Source organism: Molossus molossus, unplaced genomic scaffold (genome assembly GCF_014108415.1).
Source record: "Molossus molossus isolate mMolMol1 unplaced genomic scaffold, mMolMol1.p scaffold_m16_p_20, whole genome shotgun sequence".
Taxonomy (NCBI): domain Eukaryota; kingdom Metazoa; phylum Chordata; class Mammalia; order Chiroptera; family Molossidae; genus Molossus; species Molossus molossus.
Window position 1 is genome coordinate 25,724,737 of NW_023425356.1, and position 19,554 is coordinate 25,744,290.

The 19,554-nt window shown below is 55.5% G+C and overlaps 1 protein-coding gene across 2 annotated transcripts; it reads left to right on the top strand.

Moving 5' to 3' along the window:
• The first annotated feature begins 280 nt into the window (after positions 1-280).
• Positions 281-18,861, top strand: NTRK1 (neurotrophic receptor tyrosine kinase 1). 2 transcript variants are annotated; one of them, XM_036272254.1, is made up of 17 exons: positions 331-617; positions 3,952-4,026; positions 4,310-4,381; positions 5,880-5,948; positions 6,614-6,759; positions 7,018-7,160; positions 9,896-10,028; positions 11,269-11,595; positions 12,029-12,046; positions 12,209-12,264; positions 12,536-12,638; positions 13,105-13,251; positions 13,576-13,706; positions 13,839-14,011; positions 16,490-16,730; positions 17,038-17,196; positions 18,469-18,861. In XM_036272254.1, exons 1-17 carry the CDS (start codon positions 394-396, stop codon positions 18,652-18,654), a joined length of 2,403 nt encoding a protein of 800 aa, XP_036128147.1. In that variant the 5' UTR covers positions 331-393; the 3' UTR covers positions 18,655-18,861. The 2 variants fall into 2 exon arrangements, with proteins under 2 accessions (XP_036128148.1, XP_036128147.1); XM_036272255.1 differs by lacking the exon at positions 12,029-12,046 and having other exon boundaries at positions 281-617.
• Positions 18,862-19,554: the final 693 nt, after the last annotated feature.

Here is a 19,554-nt window from a genome sequence, read left to right on the forward strand (position 1 = left end):
GCCGGCTCAGTCACCTCCTCGCCCCCCTAAATGTAGCTGCTTTAGGCTGGGAGAAATAACGTATCAACTTCCCAGTTCCCCTACCCCAGCAGATACCTCTGAGGCGTTCCACGATCGCCCTTCCGGGTCTCCCAGAACTGGGGGGATCTTCGAGGAGAAAGCTGGTGCAGGGGCTCCTGAAAGGGGTGGGGGCCCAGTTGGGGGCTTAGGAGGGGTGAGGGAGGAATGGGAGCCGGAGGGGGCGGGGCGGGGCCGGGCGGGGGCCTCTGGCTCCGCCCTTTCCTGGCGACTGGGTCTTTAACACCGCCCAGCGCACATGTCTGGGGAGGCCCGCCGGCCGCTGTTGGAGCGCACAGACGGCGGCCCGGCCCGGGCAAGGCGGGCGCCGCCGCGATGCTGCGAGGCGGACGGCGCGGGCGGCTCTGCGGGCAGCTCCGCGGGCACGGCCTGGCTATGGGCCCGGGCTGCCTGCTGGCCTGGCTGATGCTGGCATCTGCTGGCGCCGCATCCTGCCCCGATGTCTGCTGCTACCACGGCCCTTCGGGGCTGCGCTGCACCCGGTCTGGGGCCCTGGATGTCCTCCGCAACCTGCCGGGCACCGAGAACCTGACCGAGCTGTGAGTGTCGGGCGGGCGCGGGGGCGCGGGGACGAGCGAGCATAGCCGAGCCCCGAGGGTGCGGACTTGCCGTGGTCAGGAGGGCGGGCGCGGCAGGAGGCTGTGCCCTGGTTCTTCGCGGCCGCCGCCGCCCTGGCAGCCACCGCAGTTAGGGACTGGACGTCACCTAGCGCTCGGTGCGGCTGGGGCGCTGGCTTTGGGGAGAGCAAGAGGACTTTGCGTGGACCGCGTCTGACAGAGCCCAGCCGTCTCCAAGCAGTTTTCCAGAGCTCAGGGGAACCTTTCAGTTTGGGTACCCTTACTGACTTATCCTCTTTCCAGGAGGAATCTAGCCCCCTATCCCCTTCCTTGTCACCACGAGGCGACCCCGACTCTTCCCCCTGGAATTGGGAAACGAACTGGAAAAGTGGGAGGTGGTGAGGAATCATAGCTTGGCGGTGAGCTTTCTTCTCCCCTTGTCCCCACTACTCCTTGATTTGGATGTAGGAAATGAGACCCCCCCCTCCTTCCTGGCTTCTCTTTCCCCATATCCATCTCTTTCTACCTTTGTCTCCCTACATGGGACAGGAAGTCAGGCCCTTGCTGAGAGACTCTCCTCCCCTCAGGACCCTAAACTAGGAGGAATCTCCAGCATTCTGCAGTACTCCAACATTCTGCAGTAATCAGTTACAAAATACTCAAGCACTTTTTAGCAGCTGGCGAAATCTATGGGAGTGTTCTGTAGTAATTGGCTTAAAGATACTCAAACATCACGTGGTGACGACTGAAAAATACTTGAGTATTCTGTGTGGCTGGTGGGGCCAGCAAGACTTCTAGAAGAGAGGAGGACCTGCTAGAAAATCATCCTCCTGTCGCCTGAGGCTTATAGGGTGGGCAAGGAACCCTGGTCTCATGCAGTGATGGACAGGCTGGAAGGTATCTGAGTCAGGGGCCATCACTGTCTGGAAGTTACTTGAGCAGCCTGAGATAATTGGCACGGAGTTACTCGGGTATCTTGTGGTAATTAACGGGAAGGTACTCTATCTCTCTAATGGCCCTAGGGAGACCAGAAGAGATGGCCTTGTCTTGGTCTGGGCCTAGGTCTCGGCATAATAGGAGGGAACATGAGATCCAGGCTGCCACCCCCGGTCCATTCCATTCATCACCCCGGGCCTTCAAACCAGGGCCCAGCTCCTGAGTATTTCCTATTAGAGGTCTCATTTCTCAGTTTTCTTCCAAGCCCAAGTGGGTCCAGCCTGGGTGGGGGGTCATGGACTAGGTGGGGTTGGGTATTAGGAAGCATGCAGGGTGGTGAGCTGAGATGTCTCTCTGGGTGGGGCAGCAGCCTGACCCCCTGCCTCTGCCTGCAGAGTCCCCTCCTCCTCCATCACTGGCAGAGCTAACGAGGAGATAATGGACTTGAATAGACAGATTGATTATGAATCCAAACGAATGAGGCAGCTTTGAGCATGCTGCCTGACAGCTTGCACATGCTCGGCCACTGCACCCTCACCCCCTCCCTGGGTCCATACAGCTCTCAACCCTCTGGGGGATCTACTCTCCCTGAGTTACTGGAGTTTATTCCCTAGGCCCCAAGGGACTGTCCTACTGTCCTGCTGGGGCCAAGGTTGGGAAGGGGAGAGAAGGAGAGGGTTACTCAGGTTGGTTCTGGTTCCCATAAGTTAGGGAAAGTAAGAGGGTAGAGGGGGAGAGATCTGAGACCCGCAGTGAATCGGGGCCCCTGGCATGTGTGTGTGTGTGGGTTCACTGACGTGCCTCTGCAAGGCAGCTGAGTTCTTAGGAACTCCCTGGCATGCCGATCCAGAGGCTGGGCAGTGCCCAGGGCGCCAGCAATCCCCACCCCTGCATGCTTGCTCTTCCTTCTTTCTCATTTCCCTATCTTGTTTTCTCTGGCTCTCTGTCCTTATCTATCTGTCTCTCTGTCTCCCTTTTCTTATCTGTCTTTCTCCTTGTCTTTCCTTCTCTGTCTCTCTGCCAGTCTCTTCCTGCCAGTTTCTCTTTCTCAGTCTCTTTTTTGCTCTTTCTCTGTTTTTCTGCCACCCCCCACAGTGTAAGTCAGCCAGTCCATGCCTCTTCACCCTCACCCCCAACCCACCCTCTCATTGCCCCTCTTCTCTTTCCTGGGTCCCTCCTGGGAGGGGGTGGGGTTCAAGATGTCCCTGACTGACAGCCTCTATTCCTCTGCTTGCTCTGCTGAAACGTGGTTGGGAGGGAGTAGGGATTGTTGCTTGAGTGTGGAGAAGGCCAATGGCTTCAAGAGGGAGAGGGTGGTGTGTGTGTACGTGTGGAGCAGTATGGGTGAGCAGGTGTGTTTGGGCACACATATTTGCGTGACCATGAGGCATCCTCTGTGTTAGGCAGGCAGTGGCAGCTATGAGCCCAGGCCCCTTATGGAAGCAAGTATTTCAGCATGACCCCCATTGTTGAGTGTGTGCAGGAGAAGCCCTGTGTATAAAAGCAGAACACCAAGCCCTGGCTGGTGTGGTCCAGTGGTTAGAGAGTCAGCCTGTGCACTGAAGGGTCATGGGTTTGATTCCAGTCAAGGGCAGGTACCTGGGTAGCAGTTTCAATCCCTGGCCCCAGTCGGGCATGTGTGGGAGGCAACCAATCGATCTCTCTCTCTCTCTCTTTCCCCCTTCCACTCTCTCTCAAAACACTTTTTTTAAATCAATGGAAAAAATATCCTCAGGTAGGATTTAACAAAACAAAGCAGAACACCAAGTCAGGAATGGACTTGTGTGTATTTGTGAATGTGAGTATGCACATATATTCTCACACATGTGTACGTGTGTGTGTATGAGGGATATGTGTATACGGGTGTCCATGTGGAGGGTGTGAGCATACATGTGTGCAAACCTGTGTGTTCAGGCATGCACATATGTGACTGTGTGAGGCGGTACATTTCTGTGCATATACAGGGTGTCCCAAAATATGTATACAGGGTATCTGCCAATCTATTACATTTTGAGAATAAAATGTATTTTAATAAACATTGGCTTTATAATTACTTAAAATTGTGTATGCATTTTGGGGGGACACCCTATATTTATTCCTCTGTGTGTGTATGTCCATGCCTGAGAGTGTGCATGTACATGAGAGATGTATGAGAGTGTGCGTGTGTGATGGTGTGAGAAGCATGCATTCATGTGCATGTGTGATGGTGTGAGGAGGTGTGTGTCTGTGCATATGTGTATGCAGATGTGGGTACCTGCCCGTGCATTTGTGTGTGTATTGACAGGTCTATGCATATGTGATTGCGAGAGAGGCAGGTGGCTGGGTATGGGAACGCGAGTGTGGGCCTGGCCTCCTGTGACTCCATCCCTTCTCCCCACAGCTACATCGAGAATGAGCCGTATCTGGAGCGTCTGGAGCTCAGTCACCTCAGGGGCCTGGGGGAGCTGAGAAACCTGTGAGGAGGCTGGGGACTGGGGGTGTGGGGCTCAGTATAGAGTTGTTGGACCAGAGGGTCAGGGTGGGCCCAAAGATTCTAGAGGCCTGGGAAGACCTGAGAGGCTGAGGCCTCAGGGGCTGGAGGTGGTCAGAAAGCACAGGGGTTCAGGGTAGCTGAGGAAGCTATGAAGGGGGTGGGGAGGGGTCCAGGGCTCAGCACAGGGGCTGGGCACTGCCATGGGCAGATATGCCAGGGCCCAGGTAGCTCAGGCCCAGGGGCTGATCTGCTGCATCCTTTTCAGCTCCATCGTGAAGAGTGGTCTCCGATCCGTGGCGTCAGATGCCTTCTATTTCACCCCGCGGCTCAGTCGCCTGTGAGTGGCCCGGGCTGGGCAGAGAGGGTGGGAGGCCACCCAGACTTGGGCAGCTAATGGGCTTGGCCCTCCCCAGGGATTTACTCTGAAGAAGGCTCCAGCCTGGGGCTTCTCATCCACTTCAGGATGGCAGTGCTCTCAGCTTCCACCCTGCCAGCTAGAAGGTCCTTCTTGCTGTCTCACTTGTATGCTTCATGCTACAAGTACACTTCTCATAGGCGCCTGCCCCATTTTCCTTCCCAGGGTTCAGATATTTATGAACTGGGGAACGAGGGGCAGGAGCAGGACCCTGGGGTCCGGCTGGGACTCTCTCTCCCCTGGGAGCTCCGGTATCAGATCTGCCACTCATCAATCTCCACATTCCTGGGAGTCATAGCTCAGGACAGGGAGGGCAGGGATGGGCTGGAGAGACTGCTGAAGGAGAGACCCTGCCCCTGACTGCCCCTTCCTGGCCTTCTGAGGGCAGGAGTTCAGCAAATCCTCCCCAGCACAAGCAGGTGGAGGGATGGGAAGGGTGCTGGGAGCCTTTTGTTCACATGGTTGTGCTGGGTACTCTAAACTCTCTGTTGTGTCCAGTGATTCAACAACAACAATAATGTGATGTGACATCACTAACTATGTACTGGGGCTTCAATAAAAATGTGTACCTCATAATACTCATGTCAGTGAATCCACATTATCAACTGAGAGAGGGTGGCATCCCCACTTTATAAATGAGGATGCTGAGACTCAGAGAGGTTAAGTTTCTGGGCTGAGGTCACACAGCTGTCAGTGGCAGGCCAGAGTCACACTCAGCTCTTGTCTGGTGCTAAAGTAGGTAGTCTTTCTGATCCCTATGTGGTGGTGCCTCTCTGATCCAGCTCCCCCAAAACTATAGGACAGCTAGGCAAGGAGAGGGGTCAGGGCAGGCTCCTCAGAGGCAGGTCCCAGGAATGGCAGGCTGGTTGGTGATGGGAGCTCCTAAACCAGCTTCCTGTGTGGCCTGGAGCTGGTTGTACCTAGTTCACTTTCCATCTCTACAAGGGGCTGGGGGCCTGTGGTCCCTTTCAGCCGACTTTCCCTAGTCCCTGAGGAGATATGGGACCTGAGGAAGTACTCCGAAATCCTAGTCATCCGGTAGGGGGCAAAAGAGTGTGGGAGCCCAAGTCCTCCCCCTCCTCTGGCCCAGTCCTGGGCTCTGTGGCCAGGAGAGCACAGATGGAGCCCCTTCCCCCAGCTGGGGCCTCAGCACTTTGCCAGCTGGGGCCAAGGAAGGAGCAGCTGTTCCCTGAGAACCCCTTCCCTGGGGTCTGGGGAGGGGATTAAGTGGGGTGAGCCCTTGTTCCAGGAAGAAGGGCTCTCAAAGAGCCTAACCTGTCCCCCCATCCCAAGGCCTCCCCGCTGGTCTGGGATGGTTCTGGTTGTCAACTTCCTCCTGGGCTCCTCCCCTCCCTCAAGCTGGGTCAGAGGGAGGTCGGGTTGCTCACCGGGGTCTGTCTTGCTGTCTCAACTCCCGCAGGAATCTCTCCTTCAATGCTCTGGAGTCTCTCTCCTGGAAAACTGTGCAGGGCCTGTCCATACAGGAGCTGTGAGTATGGGGGCTCCCAGGGCAAGAGCAGCGTGTGTGTGCGCGCGCACATGCGCTTGTATTTCTGTGTGACACTATGTCACTGTGTTTGTGCGGAACTGGCAGGGGTGGGGTGGCTCTGGGGACTCCCTGTTAATCTGTGAGCTGAGACTGGGAACTCTGTGCATGCCTGTGAGGCTCCCATAAAAACAGAGGCTGCAGTCCTACCCATTGAGGAGCTTACTGCCCTGGGGCGGATGGGGTGCGTGGTGAGGTGCTGGCCTGGACAACTAAATCTGTGTGTGCTCAGGAGGCTGGGGGCTGCCAGCTCCCTGTGCACATGGGATGGGTGGGACAGCAGTGGGCCACTTGTGCTGGGTGGGCACTGCCTCTGGGTCACTCGGGGAGGCAAGGTCCTTCCTTCCTGGTTACCTGGCTTCTCCCCCTGGGGAGCCTGGGATAGGGAATTCCATGTGGCCCACAGGCAGCTGTCGGGCTTCCTGCATTCTGTCCTGTTACTCGCCCATGAGAGGGACGTCTCCTGTGTCCACACTCCTTTCCCTCTAGACGGTCCATGCTATGGTCTAATTGCACTCTCTCTTACTGTAGTACTTCATTCTCTGAGGCTCCTCAGGCCCCACACCTGCCCCTCCCCTGACTCTCTTGGTATCCCCCACACCCACCAGAGTCCTGTCCGGGAACCCTCTGCGCTGTTCCTGTGCCCTGAACTGGCTGCGGCGCTGGGAGGAGGAGGGGCTGGGCGGCGTGCGGGAGCAGAAGCTCCAGTGCCTGGGGCGCGGGCCCTTTGCCTACCTGTCCAACACCAGCTGTGGTAGGTGCTGCAGGTGATGTGAGGGGCTGGGAGAGAGCTACGTGCCGTGCCGGGACAGGGCACAGAGCAGAGCTGGGGGGCAGTCCTGAAAGATACCTGGGGAGTGGCATTGGCAAGAGCTGGGGACACTGAAGGTTGGGGAGCATTGCCAGTGGTGGGCTTGGGTCACTGAGGAAGTCGGGGGAAGTAGCTCGCTCTGGGGTAGGGTTCTGAGGCCACTACCTTCTCTGACACCCCTTGGGCATCCTGGGCTACCAGGCGTGCCCATGCTGAAGGTCCAGATGCCCAATGCCTCCGTGGACGTGGGGGACAGCGTGTGGTTGCAGTGCCAGGTGGAGGGGCAGGGCCTGAAGCAGGCTGGTTGGATCTTCACAGAGCTGGAGGAGTCAGCCACAGTGACGGTGAGAAGCCCTTCGCCATCGCTGCCCCTCCCCCGCTCCCTAGGAGAATCCTGAGCAGAACATGGGGGACAAAGACAGGAAAAGAGACCATGAATAAGAAGCACATAGAGGGCAATGGATGGACAGAGGTGGTGTGGACGCATGGGGCTCAGACTCGTGCTGTGGGGCAGCCCCTGGCACACTCATGGCCTCAGGAAGGACACTGGCCTGTGGGGACCCCAGGCCCTGCTGCAGCCACCAGGACTTGGACCTCCTTTCTGGGAACATGGTTCTGGCTGCAAGACCGAGGGTCACAGAGCCCTCACATATTGGAGCTGAGGGGGACCCTGCAGACCATCCCTCCCATCCACCCCCTTTCCAGACAAGGAAACTGAGGATCGTGGAGTGGGCACGATATCTGGGGTCCTGTACCCAGACTAGTTCCTGGGGGACTTCAGTCTTTTCCTGGAGGCTCTGGAAGCAAGCAGCGTGATAAGCATGTAGTAAAAGAGGCAAAGTTCTGGTTCCAGATCGCTCACTAATTCATTCTCAGAGTGATTCAGAAACATCTCTTCATCGGCCTGCACTTTGGTTTTCTTATCTCCAAATTGAGGAGGTGGACATGATGGCCTTCTGATGTCCTGCCTGCCTCTGGGCACTCTCCGGCCTTTATCTGTCATTCAGATGTGTCTCTGGGCACCTTCCCAGGCTTGCCCCGAGTCCTCAGGCTGTGAGGAGTCAAGAGTAGCCACAACTGACTAGGAGACCTTGTTGACAAGGTCAAGAGGGGCCAGCAGTGGTCTGTGCCCACCCAAAAAGCTGTCCCCACATGGGTAGATGCCCAGGATCCATCCCCTGGGAGGAGGTGGGCCAGTGGGACCTGGGGGGTAGTGTTCAGTTTAGAGGCCCTCAGTTTGTGTGTGGGGGGTCAACCCCAGAACTGCTGGAGGCTCTTGGAACAATATCGCAGGAAAAAAACACTGAAGCCCCTAGCAGGGGGTTCCAGACATGGTGGAGGGACAACTAGCCACTGGTTTGTCCTCCCAGAGATAAAGCCACTGAGAGTGGGCAATGGGAAGGGGGCAAGGCAGAGGCCAGCGGTGAGCCGTGACCATCTGTGGAGAGTCCTTTGATCAACTATGTTTTGAAAAAGTCCAGGTTTTTGTTTTTCTCTTTGGGAGATTTACATGTTTGCTACCAGTTGTATTTTCCAGAAACTTCCTATAGAAAAGTCACATCCTAACTGGGTTCACTGGAGGGAAGGGAAGGGTGGGCCCCTTCAGGAGAGTGAAGGGTGGCAGAGCAGCTCAGAAGGAAGAGTTGGTAGGATGCCACACTCCAGGGTGATGTGGAGGAGATGGGACAGCCAAGAGAAGCTGAGGGCAGGGCTTTGCCTCGAGGTGGCTGGAGCCCAGAGCCTGCTGGATAGCACATCTTTTTTTTTAATTATTATTTTTATTTTTTATCCTCACCTGAGGACATTTTTCCATTTCTTGTTCAGATAGAGTGGGAGGGAGAGAGAGAGAAACATCAACGTGAAAGGGACACATCGAGTGGTTGCCACCCGCACAACCCATCCAGGGCCGGGGACAAACTGCAACTGAGGCACGCGCCCTTAGCAGGAACTCTCTGGACTGCGCCCGGGTCTCTCTGGACTGCAGGCCGACGCTCTAACCGCTGGGCCAAACCGGCCAGGGCTGGACAGCACGTCTTTGAACTCACATATTCCAATAGAAGCCCAGGGAAACTTCACCACCTCTGTCTTTAGTCAGGGATTCCACATTTAGAAATGTCTAGGTAACTGGGATTTGTCCACAACTTCATTTATTTTCATCGTTTTATGAAAATGGCCTTCTAGTCCAGCCGGTGTTGCTCAGTGGATTGAGCATCGGCCCCACAGACCGAGAGGTCTCGGTTGGATTCCCAGTCAGGGCACATGCTAGGGTTGTGGGCTCGATCCCCAGTAGGGGGTGTACAGGAGGCAGCCGATGGATGCTTCTATCTCTTTTTTAAAAATCAATAAAAATATATTTTAAAAAAGAAAAAGAAAATGGCTTTCTAAAATGCCAAAAGATTACTTTGTCTACCTCTTCTGCTTACAAAACAAGGAAACCATGGTTCAGCGAGGTTAAGATCATATGACTTCCACATGTCCATGGTTTCTTAGGAAGAGAATCCGAACCTGATTCAACCTTTTGATGATGATTCAGAATGAAGTCACTTTGTCTAACTTCACTCTGTGTCTTCATTTGCCAAAGGAGATCATGATGCTACTGTTGCTTCTAATGAGTGCCCTGTTACCAGTGCCATCTCCTTGTTTGTGACCTTCCCTTGGCTCTAACCAAGGGTGTTAGAATGGTGTGGAGAATGGGAGTGAGTAGGTGGCGAGGTCCCAGTTGGCTCTCCAGTGAGTGGTGTGTATTTGGTACTTGGGATTTGTGAAATCTATTTAGCTGTTCAGAAGGGTGATTTTGGTTCAGGGTATTTTGTGCCTACTTTGAGGTTATTGGTTATGTTCTACACTTTTCAGATCATTAAATAAATAATCCAGGAGAGAGTCTGTGAACAAACTGTAAAGGAGGCCCGTTCTCTGCTATATTCTCTCCCATACCTCTTTCTTCCCTCTCCCTACCGGCCCCCTCTCTGTTCCATCTGGAGCCAGAGGAGGTCCCCAAAGACATCAAGCTCTAGCCCCCAACCTCTAGCCAGAAGCCAGCTGATGCTCTTCCTGATTTCCCCCTCTTTTCCTGACACAGCAATCGGGGGGTCTGCCGTCTCTGAGGCTGACTCTGGCCAATGTCACCAGTGACCTCAATAGAAAGAATGTGACATGCTGGGCGGAGAACGACGTGGGCCGGGCTGAAGTCTCTGTTCAGGTCAACGTCTCCTGTGAGTCCCAATGACTGCCCTGTACCCCCCCCCCCATCTCCTTCCCTGAAAAGACGTGAGGGTGGGAGGGGCTGGAGGAAAGGGGTGGGATGTGTATCTCCACAGCTGCTCCCTCCCAGCTGTTTCCAGATTCCCATGAAAACCTGATCCTTTAGGGAAAATCCTGGGGGCTCATCAAGGCCGGAGGGATGGAGATGGATTTCTTTTTGGCCCCCTGCCCAAGTCTTGCTACCTGAGGCCATCGGCCCAGCTGCCCGACTGTTCGCACTGCTCCACTGTATTTCTTCCTGCCTGTCCCTCTGTAGGACCTTAACTCTACATACTGGTTTTAATTTAACTGGAGAAGCAATTGACCTTTCTAGCTCCTCTCTAGGCTCACTGCTTAATTTCTCCACGTCTGCCAATAAACTATTTTAAATCTTCTATGTTATATAACTTCTCTTTTAATGTGAAATAGAAGATACATAGATTTGTGCATAAAACCTATACCCTTTCAGCAATAATATTCTTACCAGCACTTCAGCAGACACTCCCTTCCTCTCCCCATTCAGAACCCCATCCTTTTCCTCCACCCCGTCCTGACTTTTGTGATAATCATTTCCTTGCTTTTAAAAATAATTTTATACGAGTATGCTTCCCTATCAATATGGGATAGTTTTGCCTGTTCTTGCACATTCTATAAATGGAATCAGACCTCAAGTATTATTTTGTGTCTAGTGTCTCTTGCTTGCGTTGCATTTGTAAGGTTCATCCATGTTCATGAGATTAGCTTTAGTCCATTCAATTCATTGCTGAATAATATCCCATTGTATGAGTGCTGGCTGCAATTCCAGTATTAACTTATATAGGTATATGTGGATAGATAGAGATATAGATGTTTTCTTATTATTGAGGGGCTTTTTGCCTCTTTCAGGTTGTGTCTATTTCAAAACTATGTCTTCCCAAAAGTTTTTTAAAAACTTTTATTTATTTATTTCTTGCTCGTTTGCTGTTTAGGCCCCCTCCTGTCCTCTTAAGCTCGATTACACGTTTCCAAAAGACCCCGTGTTTAATTTCCATGAGCTGGCACCACTCTGCGCTAGGGCTATCCTTCTTTACTTTAGGCCCACCTAAAGCTTCCACACTTTACACACTTGATTTAAGATTTGCTGTCGAGCCTCCCCGCCAGCCCCTGGAGGTGAGGTTCATGCGGGGTCCCGGCGGCCCCTGACTTCTGCCCGGCACCCTCTCTGGCCCGCAGTCCCGGCCAGCGTGCAGCTGCACGCCGCGGTGGAGCTGCATCACTGGTGCATCCCCTTCTCGGTGGACGGGCAGCCGGCGCCGACTCTCCGCTGGCTCTTCAATGGCTCCGTGCTCAACGAGACCAGTTTCATCTTCACCGAGTTCCTGGAGCCGGCTGCCAACGAGACAGTGAGACATGGGTGTCTGCGCCTCAACCAACCCACTCACGTCAACAATGGCAACTACACGCTGCTGGCCACCAACCCATCAGGCCAGGCCGCTGCCTCCATCATGGCCGCGTTCATGGACAACCCTTTCGAGTTCAACCCTGAGGACCCCATCCCTGGTGCGAAGGCCACCCTGAATCCTGCCCCCACTCCCTGGGCTCCACCTGGGTACATATCCTTGGTGTCCAAGGAGGCCTGGCCCACTTTCTGCTGGGATCCTGACCCTACAAGTTGGAGAGCTTAGTCCCGGACAGAAAAGAGTGCAGTTCTGTTGTCCAGCTTTGTACTGGCCTCCTTGCCCCGGCCTCCTCCGTGCCCCAGGAGTCCCGAATTCCTGAGCTACTCCACTCACTGGGGCTGGCTGGAGAGAGCCGTACACCAGGGCATCCATGGCCCAGCTGGAAAAGGGCCGTGTGCGTCTTCTTGCTTGAAGTCCAGCGCCCCGCCACCCCATCCCACCCGCAGCCCATGAAGGGATGAGTCCCAAGGGGGATGGGGACTCGCTGTTTTCCTTCCCCATCTGACTGCTTTTTCTCCTCCTTTCTGCTTCAGTCTCCTTCTCACCAGTGGGTGAGTAGCCTGGGCTGGAGGGAGGTTCTGTCTGGTCCCTGGAGCCAGGGCTGGAGCCGAGGGTACCTGATCCCCAACGGCTCAGCCAGGGTCAGGGTGGGGAGTTGCTGGAGGAGACACAGCATGTGCCAAGGCCCACCTTTCTGCTCTGTGTCCCCACAGACACTAACAGTACATCTGGAGACCCGGTGGAGAAGAAGGATGAAACACCTTTTGGGGTGAGCGTGGGAAATGGAAGATTTGGGGTCCACTTGGGGTTGGGAGGCTGGGCTGGGGGCTCATCTGCATGTCAATTCTGATCAGAGAATGGGGATCACTACAGTCTGGCCTGCCCTTGTCAACCACCCTCACAGCCACAACCTGGGGCCCCAGGGGAGGAGGAGGAGGGTCTGGGAGCCTGGCCTGGGCTCCTATGCAGGATAGAGAAACTGCTGTTGGGGAGCTCTTAGAGATCAAGAGAAGCCCCAGATCTAGCCTCCCTCACCCCAGGTCTCAGTGGCTGTGGGCCTGGCTGTCTTTGCCTGCCTCTTCCTTTCTACGCTATTCCTTGTGCTCAACAAATGTGGACGGAGGAACAAGTTTGGGATCAACCGTGAGTGGGGGGGCTGTGTGCCCGTTTGTCCTACTGCCTTTGTTTCCTACCAGCTCTTCCTGACTGTCTTCTGTGGGGTGAGATGGGGTGCTGTGGACACATGGAGTTTAGGGAGTGTGTGTCTGGGGCATATGAGGGCCTGGCTGTGGGGCTGTGCGTGTGAGTGTGTGTCGGGCTGGTGCTGGGGTAGTTTCAGAAGCAGCAGATGCTAATTGGTGGCTGGACTGTAGTCAAACACTAAGTGGGTCTGGGAAGTCTGAGCTCTGGGGGGGCGGGCAACAATGGGGGAGTTCTTTGGTGGCCCACGGGGCCTGGGGTTGGACAGGAGCCAGACACAGAGAGGCCATAGTGCCTTCCCTTCTCCCTGCTGGCTGTCTTGCTCCCTAGCTCCTCTGTTCCTACCCCTGCAAATGACAAGGTGGGGTTACCTGGCACCCTGCAACCTGTGGCTCTGTCTCCTTCCCAGGCCCTGCTGTGCTGGCTCCGGAGGATGGACTGGCCATGTCCCTGCATTTCATGACATTGGGTGGCAGCTCCTTGTCCCCAACTGAGGGCAAAGGCTCCGGGCTCCAAGGCCACATTATTGAGAACCCACAATACTTCAGTGATGCCTGTGAGGGGCTGTGCTGGGTCAAGAAAGGGTGGGGGCAAGTGTACGCACATGCGCATGTATAGAAGCCCCTGCGTCGTCGCCTTTGCCTACCCCAGGCCTGAAAAAGCCTTCCCCTCCGCCACACACCCTGTCCACCCATCACCACCCCATCTATACCCCAGCATGGGGCTTGGTGCAGAAGTGAAGCTGAATTCCAGTCCCCCTCCACCCCCTTGGTTGATGTCCTCGTGCTGTGCACAGCCCAGCTAGACTGTCCTGTCCTGGCCCCTACCCCATCCTTCCCAAGACTGGGGCTCCTGTCTGATCCTGTCAGCCACTCTCCAGGTGTACGTCACATCAAGCGCCGGGACATCGTACTCAAGTGGGAGCTGGGTGAAGGCGCCTTTGGGAAGGTCTTCCTTGCTGAGTGCCACAGCCTGCTGCCTGAGCAGGACAAGATGCTAGTGGCCGTGAAGGTAAGACCTTAGCCATTGTTCCACAACAGGGTGCTCAGGCTGGGGGGTGGGCTGTGGCATCTGGCGTGGTCCACCTTGGATGTGGGAGGGGAGGGTTCTTCCCCTCAGTCCTGTCCCTGCCCCTGCCATCAGGCACTGAAGGAGGTGTCTGAGAGCGCCCGGCAGGACTTCCAGCGCGAGGCCGAGCTGCTCACCATGCTGCAGCACCAGCATATCGTGCGCTTCTTCGGCGTCTGCACCGAGGGCGGCCCGCTGCTCATGGTCTTCGAGTACATGCGGCACGGCGACCTTAACCGCTTCCTCCGGTACTGGCCCCTGGCCCCCCGGCTCTGAGCCCTGTTGTTCCTTTCCTGCAAGCACATTCTTGCTTGTCTGTTGAACTGAGGGGGACACCAAGAAGAAGCAGGAAGGCATGACATGTCCTCAAGGAGCTCTGAGGCAGATGTGTGAACGTGGGGGTCGTCCGTGCAAAGGACAGAGTGGCGGTAGTCAGGGAGGCTGCACTAGCAGAAGTCATGAGCTCAGCCTTCAGGATGGGGGCGCTTTGCAGAGAGTGTGCATTTGTGGGTGGTGCACAGCAGCCATGCCTATAAGAGGCGGCAGTCGAGATAAGTGTCACAATAACAGCCACGACAACAAGCATGTATCAGGCACTTACTATATTCCAGGCGCTGTGTTATATACTTTACAATCCATTCTGATGGAAGCTGATGTGCTTGACACACATATCTGTATAAGAAGAGAAATATAGCCCTGGCCGGTTTGGCTCAGCGGTTAGAGCGTCGGCCTGCGTTCCAGAGACACCTGGGTTCGGTTCCCGCTAAGGGCATGTGCCTCAGTTGCAGTTTGTCCCTGGCCCTGGTTGGTCGTGTGGGTGGCAGCCACTCGATGTGTCCCTTTCACATCGATGTTTCTCTCTCTCTCTATGCCTCTCTCTCCCTCCCACTCTACCTGAACAAAAAAATGGAAAAATGTCCTCGGGTGAAGATAAAAAAGAATAGAAATATATGTTTATTTTTCATAGTCCCCAAGCATATGTGGCAATTTATACTTGAAGAGTTACCAAAATTTCATTTCTTTGGTGTTGAACAGAACAACTCTGATATGCTTACTAATTTGTGCTGATCATTTGAATAACTTTCAGAAACGTGCCCATGTCACAGATGAGGCTTAGAGAGGATCAGTGACTTGCCACAGGGCACAGAGATAGTAAACGGCCCAGGGGAGATATGACCCCAGGCAGAGCCCTGCTTTTAACCCCTGACTGATGGTCACCTGTTCTGATGAGATGAGCCCCTGTGAGGATGGGGCAGCGTGAGGCCAGGAGAGACCAGGGTTTGGAATCAGCCATGACTTAGCTGAGCCTTCTTTGTCAGGTAGCCTTCCTCTCTGACCAGTTTCCCCACCCAGGAGGACTGTGATTCTGGATGAGAAAGCTTTGTGTAATCGTTAGCTGATGGTCATGCTTTGGTCCCCAAACAATCCCTTGGGAGTGATGGGTCACTCATGCAGTCAGGCTGCAGAAATCAGCTGGGAGACACCCTGGAGTCTGAGCTTCCCTTGTGAGTGGGGAGGAGTCACTGGAGGCTGTGGAGCAGGAGGGAGGTGAAGCCAGACCCGGGATGGATTAGCTCAGAGGAACTGAGTCAAGAGGAGCCAGAGAGGAGCCCTTGCCCTTGCTCACAAGACACAGTGTGGGCTCAGTCCTAGGTTCCAGGGATGCAGGCCACCATCTGGGGCCCAGGCTGTGGGAGCAGCAGCTCTAAATGCTGGATGAAGCACAGGGGGAACCAAAGAAAGGAGTCATGAAAGCTCCCAGATGAGTTCTGGACTTCCCCTGGAAGGGGCCATCTGCTCCTTCTTGCCTCTGGGCCTTTGTACTTACTGTTCTCTGCCTGGCACACCGGACCTCCCTCCCAGCCACTTCATCCACTCCATTCCTGACCCCTTCAAATGGCTTACCGACCTCTTTTCCTCAGGGCTGGAGTCTCAGTTTAGATGTCTCTTCCTCCAGGAAGCCTTCCTTGACTTTCCATTCCTACCCTGAGTACTGACCAGGTGCCCCTCACATCCCATCCTACTTTCCATTGTAGCTCTGGTGCATGGCACACTGGAGATACTTAATACATACCTGGAATAAATGAAGAAATAAACAGACAAGGAGAAAGCTGGCTGGTAGAAAGGGAAGTATGGACAAAACCATCAGCTCAGGCAAAGGTTCAGAAGAAGTATTGGGGAGCAGAATGAGTGACCAGGGACTGCTCTGGAGTGGTGCCCGTGGGGAGGAGGAGGGCATCCTGGAAACCGTTGGAAGGAAGGAAGACCCCACAGGAATGGCCAGACATTGAGAGCAAAGGGGAGAGCCACAGGAATCCAGGAGGGCTGCCAGGTTCCAGGCCCAGAGCTGGGCAGGGAGGGTCCCTTCACTGAGGCAGGGGCAGCTGAGCAAGGGTTGGGTCAGAGGTATCCATGGGCAAGAGATGTGCGGGCCAGTGGGCAGCTGGAAGCTGGTGCTGGAGTTCAAGGCAGCTTGCCCAAGAGGAAGGCATGAATGTGGGAAGTGTGGGCACTGCTGGAAGCCCTTGAGCTGGGCACACCTGCGGGGATGGGGTGGGGGGTGTCCCTGCCCCTTCAGACAGCTGCCTCTCCTGTTCTTTCCTTCCTCCATTTCCAGCCCTCGGAGTCCCCTCCCCTACTCCACCCCAGCTCCCCAGACTCCCTTTCCTCAGGCTCCTGGGGTGTCTCTCCTCCCAACCCACTCCTTCTTCCTCACTCTTTTGCAGGTCCCATGGGCCTGATGCCAAGCTGCTGGCTGGAGGGGAGGACGTGGCTCCAGGCCCTCTGGGCCTGGGGCAGCTGCTGGCTGTGGCTAGCCAGGTGGCTGCAGGGATGGTGTACTTGGCGGGACTGCACTTCGTGCATCGGGACCTGGCCACACGCAACTGTCTGGTGGGCCAGGGACTGGTGGTTAAGATCGGCGATTTCGGCATGAGCAGGGATATCTACAGCACCGACTACTACCGCGTAAGGATCTTTGGTCCCAGTCCCTCCCCAGCACCCAAACCGTAGACACCTGGAGGCCGGGTCCCGCCCAGAGCTTGCCCTTGCCAGGGTCTGAGACTTTCAGGCTAACCCCCCTTCTTAGCTCCTGGGCCCGCAGTGGAGGTGGGTCTGTCTTCGTTACCCGGGACGAAATGCATCATCGGTTTTCCGTCTCAGCCCTGGGCGGGAGAGTCACTTCCACGTGTTTTTATTGGCGGGACCGGGGGCGGGCCTAGCCCGGAGAGCTGCGCAGGGGCGTGCCCTGGAGGTGACGCGCCCCCCGCCGCAGGTGGGAGGACGCACCATGCTGCCCATCCGCTGGATGCCGCCGGAGAGCATCCTCTACCGCAAGTTCACCACCGAGAGCGACGTGTGGAGCTTCGGCGTGCTGCTCTGGGAGATCTTCACCTACGGCAAGCAGCCCTGGTACCAGCTCTCCAACAACGAGGTCAGCCCCTGCTCCTGGGACACGCCTGTGGGCCCCCCTCCCTGCCGCTCCGGCTCTCTTATAGAACTCCGTCCCCTCCTGCCCCTCACCCCACTGCCGGCGGCCACCACCCTCCTGCCGACACTGAGCTCCCTCCACCCCAACCCTGTTCTTCCTCGCATTCTGCTCCTCTCCTATTCTTGCCTCCACTTACTGGCTCCCAAGGAACCTCAAAGCACTTTATAAATGGCACCCGGACCCCGATCCTAGCTACATTTTATAGAACTAATAGGCATTTTCTGGGTGGAAGGGAGAGGCGTGGAACAGGAGGACAGCACAAGAGGGCCTGACTCTGCAGCAGGAAGGCTGAAGGTTAGACTGTAAGAAGGACAGTCTTGCCCCCACCCCCTCATGGTCGGACATAGCCAGAGCAGGCCCCAGGTGTTCTGTCTTCCAGAGCAGCTCCCCCACCCCCTCCTTGGCTCACAGCTGTCAGTTTCCATTTCTTCTCCTAATGCAGTCTGTTCCCTGGAGGCTGGTGGGGTGGGGGAGAGGGTTATAGATTTTAATTTTCTCAAGCACTGAGAGGAGTGGAATTAGTGCCGCCTATAACCCAAGTCCTCTAATGGGGTGGGAGGGAAGAAGGGGAGGGGAGAGGCTCTAGGCCCCTTCAACCAGCTCCCTGCCATCATCTCTCCTTCTTTAGGTCCCTTAGAAGCTGTAGCAGTCCTTCTCGGAGTCTAACTTTGATCTTCCCTGCTGCAGTTTCTTTTCAGATGATCTAGGTCCCTACAGAGTAATACCTACAGAAGAGAAAAGGAAATGGGGTTGCCTTCTACCTTCAAAAACAAGCCAGCCATTTTTCAAGGCCTTTATGCACAATCCTGCTCTATTTTCTTTTTGCCCTCTGGAGCTGAGAGGTGGAGGACCCTTCCTTTCTCCTTCAGCCCTCAACACTAGGCTGTTGGATTTGGCAAATCCATTTTGGCCTTCACCCCTTCCCTTCTTCAACCCACCTGGCAAGTCTTCTGAGGATATGATTCTAGCCTGCTGGCAAGCAATCCTATCCTCAGCCCACCTTCCCAGAGTCTATCTAGACATAATCCTCCCCCTGCTGTGTCAGAGTGGAAAGGAATCGGGATTCACTGCATCCTTTTAGACTATTAGTAGCCAAGAGGCCCAGACATATTGTGGGGCCTGCCTTGGGAGCCTCAGTGCGGCAGGGGTGGGTTTGGGCCTGTCTCTCCTGCCCCAGCCCAGTGTGCCCTCTTCTCTCTCCTCTGGTGGCCCCAGGCGATTGAGTGCATCACTCAGGGACGTGAGCTGGAGCGGCCACGTGCTTGCCCACCCGAGGTCTATGCCATTATGCGGGGCTGCTGGCAGCGGGAGCCCCAGCAGCGCCACAGCATCAAGGATGTGCACGCCAAGCTGCAAGCCCTGGCCCAGGCGCCTCCGGTCTACCTGGACGTCCTGGGCTAGCGGGCTGGCTGGGGGCTGGGGCTGAGGAGCTGGAATACTGGGACCTGCCCTCAGCAACCCCATCATTCCCAGCAGCCCCAGGGTGATCTCAAAGCATCCAACTCTCCCTCAGCATGCTGGAGGGGTCAGGTGGAGTCTGGGAGGGAGGGGATGTGCCCTCTTCTCTAGGTAGGGTTCTGTCGCAGCAATTATATTTATTATCCCGTGGCTGTGTCTCTTGCCAGTTCTTGGGATGGCGTCGTTCAGGGAGTGGGGTATTGGGACTCAGGTGGGGAATGATTCTCTGGGATCCTCCCCCTTCCTGGTCCCCTCTCACCTACCCCTGATGTAGCTGTCATCTCCACCTTGTGGCTGTGGTCTGCCTCCCAGTCCTGAGGTCACCTTGTTTACCTGGTGGGGAGGAAGCCTCAGGTTAAGCTTCTCAGGCCTTCAGACCCTAATTGCCTGCTCCGTACTTCATGTTCAGGAGGCTGGTGCTACAGTGGGAGGGATGGAAGTTAGCTGTCATGGTGGACAGGATGGAAACATTGATGGGGTGAGTCTTCCTTGCACAGAACAGAGCCAGCGTACAGTAGAACCAATGGATGCGAGTGTGTGTGTGTGTGCGCGCGTGCACATGGCAGGGACAGGGAAGGAACAGGGTACAGGAATGGTGAGGGAGGCAGGACCATGTGTTGCTTTCCCTCCTTCACTCTTCTTTAAGAACTTTCAGGTCAGCATCTGGAGGCCAGGGACTGGACAAAGCCACTTCCCTGTCCCATTCTGCCCAGAGGAGGAGGTGGGGTCTCCTTTTCCCTCTCCCCCTTGGAACACCACTGGCTTACTGAGTGGCCTGAGACTTCTGTCAGCATGAAGGCTGCGTGAGGACCCCCATCCCCAGGACCTGGGCCCTGCCCCCAT